Below are 14356 nucleotides of genomic sequence, written 5' to 3'. Positions count from 1 at the left end.
TATTAATTTTCGTTTTTTATTGTGTGACATAACACATTACAATCTACATATCTAATATAAACTACATTTGCAAAAGATTTCACTTCAGTAGGTTGAATGACCGAGTTACGTGGTTAAGTTTGTTTACTTTAAGTTATTTACGTGCTAATTTATTTTAAGCTTGTTATTGTGTACGTCCGACAACTCCGACACAGTTTTTATTATTTATTCCAACTGTTCATAAATATTGTAATAACGAAATTACCAAAGTACGATACAAAATAATAATTAATAAACCAAAATAACCAGCCTGGTTTGTCATATTGACGGCTTCTATGCACAGTACTTTACGTTTTTTATCTGTTTGCTTGTTATCTAGTAACAATTCTACAATTGCAACTTTGATAAAGTAAATTATACTTGATTTTAAGCCATAAAGTGATATTTATTGCGGTCGACGGTTTTCCTTAACAAACCGCCAAGGCCTGAGTGGGATAATTCTAGTATTTTCTCGACTGATCGCTATGATTGGTGCATTGCGTCTTAACTAAGGCGGTTATCACACTGGTTGCGATTCGCACGTCGCTCCGAAGTGCGAGCCGGATGTCGCTATAATACGCGCATAGCGTTGTCTCGCTCAAACATCGGAGCGACGTGCGAATCGCATCCAGTGCGATAACCGCCTAACGTTTGACCCCACATCAAGGGATTATCGCCTCTATTGTTAACGTTTATGACTTAGGTAATTGGCATGTCAACTGGATAAGAAATATATCTAAGTATACTTTATATCACGGATCTAAGATAGGCATATCTTAATGACCGCCCGGTGTCTTTGATATACGGTATACCTATGGAAAATTGTAGTGATCCTTAGGAAAATAGTCTGGATTTCTATAACATACCTGGCCTTTCCCTGTGTGGCCACCAAATACCTTTATATTGGTAGTATCACGGTGTTACAAAGGGTAAGATGTCACATGAATTAGCCTGTAGGGTCGACTGTGCCCAAATATCAATTACAATAATAAAAAACGAGTCGGACTCGCGCACGAAGGGTTCCGTACCATAATGAAAAAAAAAAAACGGTCACCCATCCAAGTACTGACCGCTCCCGACGTTGCTTAACTTTGGTCAAAAATCACGTTTGTTGTACGGGAGCCCCATTTAAATCTTTATTTTATTCTGTTTTTAGTATTTGTTGTTATAGCGGCAACAGAAATACATCATCTGTGAAAATTTCAACTGTCTAGCTATCACGGTTCGTGAGATACAACCTGGTGACAGACGGACGGACGGACGGACGGACAGCGAAGTCTTAGTAATAGCTTTGCTTCTACTTTCCTTATGCGCACTGCCAAGGAATGGAATTCCTTGCCGGCGTCTATATTTCCGTGTTCTTATAACCCGGCAACCTTCAAATCAAGAGTGAACAGGCACCTTCTGGGCGAGCTCGCTACGCCTCGGCTAGTCTGTGGCCATGAGTAAGCCCATTCATAAAAAAAATAAAAAAAAAGTCCCGTTTTACCCTTTGGGTACGGAACCCTAAAAACGAAAAATAATACCTAGGTATTTCGTTAAGAGGACCACTGATTACCAGTCCGCCGGACGATATCAGTCTATCAAAAGGCCACACACTAACAGTTTTCGTTCAGATTTCGGCCTGACGACTAACACCAACCGATAGTGTGTGGCCGTTGGCGATTCCGGCCAGCGCCGACAGATATCGGCCGGACAGCCCGTGGTCTGGTTCAAGGTCAAGAAGAGAAAAAAATAGTTTACGCAAGACAAAAATATTTTTTTAGTTACAATTTTGAAACTACCTACGCAGTTTTATATTGTGAAACTTTGATAGTTATTTGTACCTAGCATTGTTATATAAATGAAGTTATCGTGTATCGATAAGCACACGGGAGGTCTATGGTATAATGCCTATAATGCCTACGAAATTAATTGCAATGAAGTAATAAATATATTGAATTTCTCATCACTATTCAATAAACTTGCATGTGAATAAATCTGCCCTAAATAACTGAACAATAATCTTTTATACCCAGAATGTTTGTCTGCTGGGTTACATTTGGAGTAGGTACGAGTACATATTTTTTACGTAACTTATAGGGCTTACTATGAAATAAATACATTTTCATAGCAGTTATAAGCAGTTTTCATAATTGGTCATCTATTTAGCACATTAGTAGAACGTAATATAGCATTTCTTTTAAGTAACAAAATATGCTACTATTGTCGCCTGGCTCACGGGGCAGAATAACAAAAACAAGTTGATCCTGGTTGGATACGAAAATACGAAAAAATTACCGCCGTGCTTGTTAGTTTTTCAAACTATGTAAAAGTTGTTAAATTCCATAAGTGAATGTTTGTTTGTTTGTTTGTCAGGTGACATGCCGGTGAAGGACGGCAGCCGGCGGTCGCTAGTCTGCGTCATCGACGACGGCACCAAGACCGTCCGAGTTGTGGTATTGTAACAACATTTTTTTAAAGCCTCATAGGCATTAATATATTTCGTTTCTAATATAAAGGCCATCTAGCGGTGAGCGTTGGTAATACTGTTTTTTAATACTTGCATTGATCAACAGAGGGCGTGAGTTAGCTCGCTATCTGCATTTTTTTAAATAAAAGGTTTTCTTTTATTAATTTACAAAAATTAAAACCTAATTAAAAGTATAATTGCTGTTCTTCTTTCCTTTTTGGAAATTATTATTAAGTATCTTTTCTTATTGAAACGAGTTTTGGAAGCTGTATCTACATCGTGCGCGCAACGAAACGCAGCGCAGCAGTGGAAGTATCTTCGGTTTGATCTGTCAGCTGTCATTTTTTATTTCGGATGTGATGGAGTAGGATGTCGATCCGTTTTCTTCAAAGGCCAGTGAGCCATATTGTTTAAATCGCGGCTTAAACCGCTTAATCGTAAGTATTTTTCTTGATCTACGTATCAAATTGTTCGAGACGTGTTCAGTGCTTATTGTTTTATTACTTATTTTCAGGGAGAATATTATGTTCCTCGTACCATAACCTCTGAAGGCCCCATGCATCGACATGAAAGCACGGACTTACAAGCCGGCTTCTTTTCTGCATTGGGTAAGTTGCTCAACCGTTCTGGCGAATTTCAACTCTCGTCGAGAATCGGCAAAGCCACATACTTATTGTTTTTTAAATTATTTCCAGGGCCTTCAGGAACGGCCTTCAGGAACGGCCTTCAGGCAGGGCTTTCAAGAAAGGGTATTTCAGAAAGAGGTTTATTTAAGAAGAGGTTTTCGTTTACCCCTTCAGTCCCCTAGTTAGTCAAGGGCGTCGGCATGGGCGAGGATGTGCTCCAGACCGCGCTGAGCTGGTGCTTCCTTGGCGGCTTAACTAGCATGGACGTTCGGAGGCGGCGGCTGCGGCACCGGGGTGGTTGAGCTCACCACCACGAATCTGCAAGGCTCGTTTCTCATTCCTTATCTAACTGGAGGTCAGACGGTTTTTATTATTTTATAAAGGCGCCCAATATTCAAATATTTTTACCCCTAGTTACCAAGGTCTTCCAGCCTATTGAAACACAGACTCACCCCCTGTGCTCTAAAAATTAATACCTATTTATTTAAATTACGACTGAGCTAGTTATTATTATAATATTACCTTAAATTTCTTGTTGGTGTAATTAATATACTTGTTAATACCAATTTCTTTATTACTTTTATTTTATACCACTATAGGGCTCCCCGAACCGTTACAGTGGCGCCCAACGTGGGGCTCTAGTGTGTTCAAGCTGGAAGACCATTATTCTTTTTATTATTTCCTTTGTTAGTTAACGTGGTTAAGTACCATGTGTTGTGTATAATGGAGGTTATAAAGTAATAGCCATCCTTGTATTCTTACAATTACTTATCAATTTATTTTAGAGTGTTGCGGTACTGTGTAATTAAAGCTAAATATTTTATTTGTACTTTTGAGAGTGTTATCTTGTAGTTATGAAGGTAGTAAGTTAAATAATTTCAAGTAGAATGTTATGAACAGGTGTTATAAGTATTTCTGTACCTATTTTAGTGTACATTTATCCTCATTGGTATGGTTGGCAAAATAATTGATAAAATATTAGTTTAAAAATAATTAATTAATTTAGAAAGTTTTGTTGTAGGAGGTTTCTTGTGTATTAAAAGTACAGTCAGTTGGAATTGTTTACCCTTGTTTAGTGAGTTTATTACCAAATATAATTATTCAGTTTATTTATTAAAATGCTGACTATACCTACCTATTTTATTCCTTTACCGAAGTGAAGTGTAAGCAAGTTATACCTAAATTTTCTTTCAAATAGTACCGCAAACTTATTTATACCTACTTTTTATTCTTAATAGTTGAAGATGAATTTCTCTTTTTGACGTGAATGATGTACAGTCAGCTGTTTTTATATGTTGTTCTAAATTTATTACTGTTTGTTCCGGAAGGTGGTTAATTTAAAATTAAATGATATTATGTACTTACTATAGATGTGTAGGAGAATAATTAAGTACAGTCAGTTACATATTTGGTGCTGTTTTTACCTTAAATATATTATTACTAGCTTAATGATAGTGAATTGCGGTTTTGTAAATGGTAGCACAAGATATTCTTATTAAATATGTAGTACTTTTGGAACCTTAACACAGCAAGTTAAACATGTGAAGAGCATACAGGGTGATTCTAAAAAAAAATTTTAACATCCATTTAAGTTTTGAATAACTGGTTGACCTCTTAGTTCTTTAATCGTTTAACTTAGTCCAACGTGCGCATTTAACAATATCCGGGTTCATTTCTTTGAGGTTTGTCTTTATTGTTGAATCTTATTGTAGGGTTTTGTCCGGGAGTTATTTTATTTACCTACTATTCCTTATCTATTATCTCGACTTAAATCGAGTTTTTTCCTTATTACCGTTACGTTTATGGAGTAAAGACTTAGTTAATAGTTGCTTATCGGTGATTGCGTGTTTTTTTTGTTGTTGTTTCGGTAGGAGTTTTTTTTATGTGTTTCGTGCAGGTGTTTATCTACATAGTGTCCGGAAGGGAAAGTTACCTTTCGAACACGCGTACTTATTACCTTTCGATCGTGTCTGAGCAAACGTAACTCAGGCACGTGGTTTGGTTGTTTTTGGTGGGCGAAGAGGACGATTTAAAGTCTCTTCGCGTGTTTTACCGGGGTGCTGGCGCTTTAAACCAGCATTCCAAACGGCACTGGCTGGTCGGGTTTTGGCGGATTTTAAACCGTCAAGCTCTTAATAGCAGTGCCATCTTCTTTGTTAACGCTTTGCGGTATGACTTAAATCATATGCGTGAACGTTAATGTTGTTGTTAGGGGGTTGTTCTGTGGTACACGCCTTAAAGCGTTGTCCGCAAACATCGGATTTTTGTGTGTCAGACTGACAGACTTGCATTGCCTGAAATGGAGCCTGTACAGTCGAGTTCATTGTGTCTCGTGTTGTTTCGAACGTTACCGTCTGCCTGTCGTTCAGACACAGCTGGTCAATGTATCGTTGTTGTTGTTGTGTTATTGTCTGATTACCGCGTTCAGACCTGTGACGTCTGATAGTCACGGCCTGATATGCGCACTGTATATATATATATCTCAATTAGTTGTAGTACAGTCATCGATATTAGTTAGTTTAATTTCACTTGGCTATATGCGTTTTCCGCTATATCACTTGGACGCACAACCCGCGGCCTGGGCCGTTCGTTATGTCACCAAGAAATATATGCGATGCGACGTTTCGTAGTAATGTAGCTTAGAGATTTACTTGCGAATGTCAAGTCCTTATAAAGTAAGTATAGTTTAGTGCGTGGGTTCGATTTGGGTGGTTGTTTTTTTTTATTAAATTTATTATTTTGTGGTACTAACTGTTGTTTACATTCTGCGGATGGATGTTTGGAGCTGGAGACCAGCTCAAAATTTTGCCTACGTCAAAATTTTATTCGGGGAGGGATGTACTGTAACAACATTTTTTTAAAGCCTCATAGGCATTAATATATTTCGTTTCTAATATAAAGGCCATCTAGCGGTGAGCGTTGGTAATACTGTTTTTTAATACTTGCATTGATCAACAGAGGGCGTGAGTTAGCTCGCTATCTGCATTTTTTTAAATAAAAGGTTTTCTTTTATTAATTTACAAAAATTAAAACCTAATTAAAAGTATAATTGCTGTTCTTCTTTCCTTTTTGGAAATTATTATTAAGTATCTTTTCTTATTGAAACGAGTTTTGGAAGCTGTATCTACATCGTGCGCGCAACGAAACGCAGCGCAGCAGTGGAAGTATCTTCGGTTTGATCTGTCAGCTGTCATTTTTTATTTCGGATGTGATGGAGTAGGATGTCGATCCGTTTTCTTCAAAGGCCAGTGAGCCATATTGTTTAAATCGCGGCTTAAACCGCTTAATCGTAAGTATTTTTCTTGATCTACGTATCAAATTGTTCGAGACGTGTTCAGTGCTTATTGTTTTATTACTTATTTTCAGGGAGAATATTATGTTCCTCGTACCATAACCTCTGAAGGCCCCATGCATCGACATGAAAGCACGGACTTACAAGCCGGCTTCTTTTCTGCATTGGGTAAGTTGCTCAACCGTTCTGGCGAATTTCAACTCTCGTCGAGAATCGGCAAAGCCACATACTTATTGTTTTTTAAATTATTTCCAGGGCCTTCAGGAACGGCCTTCAGGAACGGCCTTCAGGCAGGGCTTTCAAGAAAGGGTATTTCAGAAAGAGGTTTATTTAAGAAGAGGTTTTCGTTTACCCCTTCAGTCCCCTAGTTAGTCAAGGGCGTCGGCATGGGCGAGGATGTGCTCCAGACCGCGCTGAGCTGGTGCTTCCTTGGCGGCTTAACTAGCATGGACGTTCGGAGGCGGCGGCTGCGGCACCGGGGTGGTTGAGCTCACCACCACGAATCTGCAAGGCTCGTTTCTCATTCCTTATCTAACTGGAGGTCAGACGGTTTTTATTATTTTATAAAGGCGCCCAATATTCAAATATTTTTACCCCTAGTTACCAAGGTCTTCCAGCCTATTGAAACACAGACTCACCCCCTGTGCTCTAAAAATTAATACCTATTTATTTAAATTACGACTGAGCTAGTTATTATTATAATATTACCTTAAATTTCTTGTTGGTGTAATTAATATACTTGTTAATACCAATTTCTTTATTACTTTTATTTTATACCACTATAGGGCTCCCCGAACCGTTACAGTATGTAGTCATTTAGTTAAAAATCAACTCATTGTAAAAGTTATGAAATTACTACTTTAATGGCGCAGCGACCCAAAATGAGTCTTGGCCTCCGACACGAGTACACGCCAATTGTCTCGATCCTGTGCCATCTCCTGCCAGCTATCGGCTTAGAGATCGCGCAAGTCCGCTTCAACCGCATCGCCCCAGCGATACCTGAGACGTCCGATCGGCCTCCGCCCTACCGGTCGTCCCAGGTATGCCCTTTTAGCACCGCGATGCTCCTCCATTCTCAAAACGTGGCCGAGCCAGCGAAGACGGTGAGCCTTTGTCTCGCCTATAATATTGGGTGCCGCCACGAGATCTTCAACTTCGACGTTTTGGCGCAGTCTAAAACTGCCATCTTCTCTCCTCACATGCAGGGCCCAGGATCTTTCTCAGGATTCTCCTTTCTGCCACCAGAAACTTGTTTTCTTCTTTAAGTGTTAGTGTCCATGTCTCGCATCCGTACATGAGTATCGGCCGTATGGCCGTCTTATATATGCATATTTTTGTAATCTTACTCAAGAGTTTGGACACTAACACTTTATGAAGGGCGGCACTACATCGCAAGGCGTTCTGAATCCGGATGTCAATTTCCTCCTCCCGAGTATTGGTGTCGGTGACGGTGCAGCCTAAGTATCTAAATTTGGCCACCCCTTTGTATATAGTATCTCCAACATGAAGATCTTCTCTTTTGACGCGCGTGTTTTTATAGCGTTTCATATGAAGATATTCTGACTTTTCAACTTTTAATTTTTTTACTTTTCATGGAATGTGCGTTCTCTTTATAGACCTGGAGCCCTGTACCAAGTTAAAAGTTTTGAAAAGACTCATATTTTTGTATGGGCATTTCCGAATCCAAAATAAAAACTTCCTTTTTATCCTATGAAATTTCCGAGAATTTTTCCAACAATTTTTAAACTTTCCGCAATTTGCACATCTGTAGTTACTATTATTACAAGGCGTAATTGGTCCCGTAACATGAGCAAAAACAAAATGGAAACATTTTTTCATTAAACTTCACTGGGAAATTGTCAAAAACTTTACTTAGAATACAACCACCAATTAATTAATCACTGCTGACGTACTATATTTTACGCCAAGTTTGCTTGCTCCCTAACGAACTAAAACAATGCAAAACACAAAAAAAAAATCGGAAACATGCCAATTTGCGTACATACGTTACTAACATAATATTCATGAAAAACATTACGATGTCAATTGTCAATCATCTTGTCACGCTGATATACAAATTTGTAATAACTAGTGTCAATAATTTTGTCATTATGCAATTGTTGGACTTATAGTAAATACTCTAATAATATTCATTGGCAAAATGACTATAAATTTTGACGCGTTCAACTGAATGATATCCAGTTTGCTGTTATTTTCTATTCTAAATAAAGAATAACTGTAAATAAATTGGGTATAAAATTGCGACTGGAGTTCTATGGCGCGAAATAAAACAGCATCATTTGTTTAATACTAAGTACATTGAGAAAAAATAAATCTGTTTGTTTGAAATTTGCTCGTAACCTCACTCTGCTATAATGAAATGCATATATTAGATATATGTTTTCGCAATTTTTTTCTACTGACCGAGCCAATTTTAACCTAGCAAGGTTTTGGTTAGAATCTGACCTTGCAAATAATCTGGTCTCGATGTGATTTTTTTTTTCACGGCATTTGCCTTATTTTTCAGATATACGAAGCAGAGCGCTCAGAAGAGCTTGCCGCGTACCAACTAGACAAAACCGAGATCCAGCCGCAAGAAGGATGGTCCGAACAGGATCCCATGGAGATCATGCACCACATCAAAATATGTGCCGAGAAAGCTGTCGAACAACTAGCTGTTAAAGGTAGCATTAAAATCCATCCCATATATTGTAGAGTCTAGATAATTAAAAATAATCGATGGCTCAGAAAAGCAAATGCAAAAAAGTGCCCCAAAGTATGGCCAAATTGCACCGCGAATAGTATTCTCTATTCTCAAGGTGATTTAATGCCAATAAGTGGGTTTACTAACGAATGGGCCAAAATCGTTTCCCAAAGTATCACATCCCAAACTATGTTTCCCAAATTATCATTTCCCAAAAAAATGTTTGGCAAAACAACTTATCGCAAATTTTCAGTTAGCAATAGTCTTTTTTGGCAAGTTATTGTTTAGCAAATAATTACTTGGACAAGTTTCATTTTACCAAATATTATTTAGTCAAATGTATCATTAAGCATAACTTACATGTCCCAAAATATTGCATGGCATACAATTTACATACCAATAAAGTGGAAGCTGCAGAATTTTATTTGTCTAGTATTTAACTGATCATTACATATACATAGTAAAATGTAACGTCAAAAAGAACATTCTTACTGCCAATAATATGTAGTAAATGATCACTAAAATTAAAACTCCATTTTAATGTAAAATGACAACCAAATTTGTTACATCTTGCTATTCTATTAAAGCAAATAACACCAAAGTAATCATTATAACCCAAAAATAGTAAAAAACCACCAATATTTAAACCACATTTTAGTTTAAAATGTCAAACAAATTTTTTACATCTCGTTATTCTATTAAATTAATTATTCCACTTCGATGACCTTTTTCTAAGTTTTTTTCGTTTCTGTAAGGATCGCAGTTCTAACCTAACCTAACCCACTTTTCTAATAGCATTTCGATTCTGTGAGGGTCACAGTTCTAACCTAACCTAACCCACTTTTCTGATAGCGGTTCCGTTTTGTGAGGATCGCAGTTCAAACCTTACTCAACCCACCCAAATTACGTAGAATTTAACGTACCTATATTAACATAACAAAAAGTACAAATTTAAATAGAGATGCCTATTTGTCAAATTTGCGAAGTGACAATTTTGACCAAACATCTTTTTGGAATATAATATTAGACAATAAAAAACGTTTGCTAAATAAGTTTTAGTCCTAATAACATTTGACAAAGTAAAATCATGCCAAATGATAATTTGACCAAATAAATTATATGCGAAGTGTAACTTTGCTACAGGTTCCTTTGGGAAATGAAACTATTGCGATAAGTTTGTTGGGAAGTGAAATTTGGCGAAATGTCAAATACATTTACGAAACGAAAGTACACCCAATAAGTGACTCTAATAGAAAGCAACTTGGTTTTGATTTAGATGAACTTTCATAAAATTTATTTTAATTTAATTAAAATAACTGCCCAACCTTCAATGTACAGAATAAATCCCACTGTTATATAACGTATGTGAACTTTTCAATCAAGAGGTTGTTATTAGGCTTCCCAATCATTATGCCCGCCCCCCTAGGGTGGAATACATATCGAAAGGCATTTACGAGTGGGTACATTTCTCGTTTATTGTTATAAACCTACTTATTTGAATATTTTGTGAATATTGTTACTGATGGGTCAATCTAGTTTTTTGTCAGTTGTAGTCATTTGTTTTGTATCCTGGGTCACCGTTAAAAACCATTCTTTATGGTATTGAAATACACAAAACATGTATAATTTAATAGTAGTTACATGTATTTTGTCTCCTGGGTAACGAGAGAGACCTGAACTGACCTGAAGTAAGTACGACTTGTTTTCAAAAAAATATCCTTCGAATGCTTTTGTGTGGGGAAAGAAATTATACATTTCAAAAACGGAAATTCCTTGTAAAATTTTCTGAAACATTGCGCAACTTCTATTTGAAAAATACTTATGTGTATAACTCACTTATTTTCAGGCTACTCAAAAGATAACATCGTGGCACTGGGCATCACCAATCAGAGGGAGACGACGATAGCGTGGGACAGATTCACGGGAGAGCCTTTACATCCTGCTATAGGTAAAACACCGAAACCAAAAACATTTCCTAAAATAATAAAAAAAAATTATTACATTCTTCTGGGTCACTCATGTACCCGGGCCATGTGGCATGTAGGTAAATACCATGATGCATTTTTGAGTAGCTACGCATGTTGTAGAATGTGATACTCGTACAACATTTCTTCTATCAAGCTGTGCCACTATTGTCCCTTGGGAGAAGGGAATCGGGATATAGTAACAACAATAGTACATTGTAGGAGAGGACGGAAAATCGCTAAAAGATGGACGAGTGAGTTCGAGGGCCGACACGTTAGTGGAGGCCCTCGAATAATACGAGTCCATCTTTAGCGTTTCCGGCCGAGGCATTACATAGTGCTTTTCACGACTACTGTGAGGAAATAAGAAAACATTTGCATAACTATAAGTACTAGCCCGCGATTTCTCTGGTAGCAAATTACTAGCCACTGCCTGTACTGTCTCTTGAATTTCGGTAGGCGTAAGAATATCATTTTCTTCACTAGAAGAACTCATTTTTATAGCGAGCGTAGATACGCGTTTCTTATATTTTTTAGTCAAACATAATTTACACTATCCAATTCAGTAGGTATTTTCAAATCCCGCCTTTTTTTACTTTTTTTACCACTTTTAAGAGGCGTTTTTCTGTTATTTGCTTCAAACCGACTCTAAAATTATTATAGAAGCGTTTTTGCTAATAAAACCACAAACAGCTACAAAAGTAAAAAACGCCTTAAGCATGAACTGAATGGATAATTGTTAAAAAAAAATGAAGTGAATGGTTTTGATATTTCTTTTTTTTTTAAACAACCAACAATTTCGGTGCTATAAATAACCTAATTTGATTGTTGAAGGAAAAAGTTGCGCAAAAAAAGACCTTTTATTGATTTTTATGTTTTAAATGATACTCATTGCTGTAGCGAACTGTCACCAATGACAGATGATGACAACAATGAAACATTGTAGTAGTGGTGCTTCAGGTGCTACAGCTATTGCCTACTTTCCAGCTTGGTTTTAGACCATCTATTGCCACATTTCCGAACAGTGGCGTGAAAATGAACATTGGTTGATCCACCCGTTTACACTTTCTTTTTTCAATGGATTATTAAGGTCAAGAAATGTATGACTGTTAGTTCTAAGTAGTTAAACTAAACAACTCTTATTCTAATAAATTCGTCGTTAATACCTTCAGTTAAAGGATACACTGACTTTAATTATTCCATATTCTTCTACAGCATGGAACGACATCCGCACTGACGTCACGGTAGACGCGATCCTCGCCAAAGTCCCGGATCAGAACAAGAACTACCTTAAAAGTATATCTGGTCTCCCGATAAGCCCGTACTTCAGCGCGTTGAAGATGAGATGGCTGAAGGATAACGCCAAGACTGTGCGGCGCGCCGGCCGGGACAAGCGGCTCATGTTCGGGACCGTCGACTCCTGGATTATATGGGTATGTACTTACCCTCTTATTCATAAACGTTTACTAAAGTTAACAAGCCGATAATAATCGTTCGTCCCTTTCCGACGTATTGGTAAGATGGAAGGGACTAACGATTATTATCGGCTTATTAACTTTAGTAAACGTTTATGAATAAGGGCTTTAACCTCCAGAGTTCCAGTAGCACATGCCTTGTTGTAGTTGGAACTTAATAAAGTTAGTCGGTATACAGGGTGTGGCCTGTAACACAAGCAAATAATTAAAACATAGATTGTGCTCCTCAAACGGTGACGCTTTTGTTCAACAACTTTTAAAAAATTATGAAATATTTAGACTTCCTATTTTTCATACAAAATAAATATTATCTTCAATGGACGCCATCGCCACTCTATATCATTATGATTGACGTTGCTTGTCACGCCTTGAACATAACAAAATGCGCAATACATTGCGTCTTAGAATAAACTATAGTGTATTAAAAATTAAACCACAAATTATTGTTAAAAGTTGCTGAACAAATGTTGGTCAGAATGCGGAGTACAGCCTACAGTCAAAATTTTTGCTCGTATTACAGGCCACACCCGTTATAAACATACATCGTTATCGCGGGAGCAAATACGATTTGACAATACTGAAAGATTATAAAAAACAGTCAAAAACAGAAATGACATTCGTATAGAGAAACGTTTATACCTACGACCTTAAAATGTATAATTATTTTATTGAATATCAATGCTATCTTACCTCCATACTTGACTTGATTGGTACTTAAAAAGATTACCTATTAGGTACGCAACCTTATCAGTCAATTTAGACATTTGTCAATCTTGACTGATCTTTATTTGTAACAACATAATCAAATAGAAGTTGCCTTTAAAATGCCTCGAAGGAAAATAACATGTGATGAATTTGTGGGGTTGTTTATACAGGATTATCCTGAGCTAGAGGCTCGCGATACAAATCTATTTTGCTCGAAGTGCAATATTAGTTTTTGTAAAACTAAATCTTCCGTGAAACGTCATTTTAACTCTGAAAGACACACTTCTCTCAAAAAAGATTTTAGGTTGGAACTGACAAAATTTCTAGTAAGCTGTAACATACCGTGGTCTCAAATAGAGAACCCTGTATTTAAAAATTTCATTGAAGATTGTGTATCTGGAAAATTTGAAAAAACTGTTCAGGTCCCTTCAGAATGTTTGCTGAGGCAGACTTGCGTGAATGAATTATACGACAAAGAGATGGATATAATTAGAGACGAATTAAAAGACGCGTATATATATGTAAGTGTTGATGAAACCACAGATGCTATAGGTCGTCAAATCGCTAACGTTATAGTAGGTGCTATGCTTGAAGATGATGTTGGAACTCCACACGTGCTGTCAAGCAAATGTTTAAATGAAACGAACAATATCAGTATAACTAATACTGTAAAAAATGCCCTGGATGATTTGTGGGGCCCTGGTCACAATAAGCATGACAAGGTGTTGTTGTTATTGACTGATGGTGTGGGGTATATGTTGAAAGCTGGCAGAAATTTGAAAACACTTTTTCCGAACATTGTCCATGTTACATGTTTAGCCCATGCTCTTAACAGAGTTGCCGATCAAGTTCGTGTTCTTTTTCCAGAAGTTAACCTATTAATTTCAAATGTAAAGAAAGTATTTCGCAAATCTCCGAAAAGAGTAAAAGCATTAAGAGAAATGTTTAATGGAATTCCTTTGCCTCCAAACCCAACAATTATTCGCTGGGGAACATGGATCGAGGCTACCACTTACTACAACAAGTATTTTGATGAAATAAAAAGCGTTATAGACACATTTCGTAATTCAGACGCACAGTGCATCGTCAAAGCAAAAAAATCTTTACTCAGTGCAAAAGT

The 14356-nt window shown here is 37.1% G+C and overlaps 1 protein-coding gene across 4 annotated transcripts in view; it reads left to right on the top strand.

Moving 5' to 3' along the window:
* The window catches only part of LOC134669563 (glycerol kinase 3), a 51930-nt gene that overhangs the window by 11688 nt on the left and 25886 nt on the right, over positions 1-14356 (top strand). For all 4 annotated transcript variants that reach the window (XM_063527227.1, XM_063527233.1, XM_063527220.1 and 1 more), the window contains exons 2-5: positions 2377-2456; positions 8916-9072; positions 10939-11040; positions 12272-12489. In XM_063527227.1, the coding sequence (XP_063383297.1) occupies positions 2377-2456; positions 8916-9072; positions 10939-11040; positions 12272-12489 (557 nt within the window). The remainder of the gene's footprint in view (positions 1-2376; positions 2457-8915; positions 9073-10938; positions 11041-12271; positions 12490-14356) is intronic.

Source organism: Cydia fagiglandana, chromosome 1 (assembly GCF_963556715.1).
Source record: "Cydia fagiglandana chromosome 1, ilCydFagi1.1, whole genome shotgun sequence".
NCBI lineage: Eukaryota > Metazoa > Arthropoda > Insecta > Lepidoptera > Tortricidae > Cydia > Cydia fagiglandana.
The sequence above is the reverse complement of the archived record's forward strand: the minus strand, read 5'-3'. Positions and strand labels throughout refer to the sequence as shown.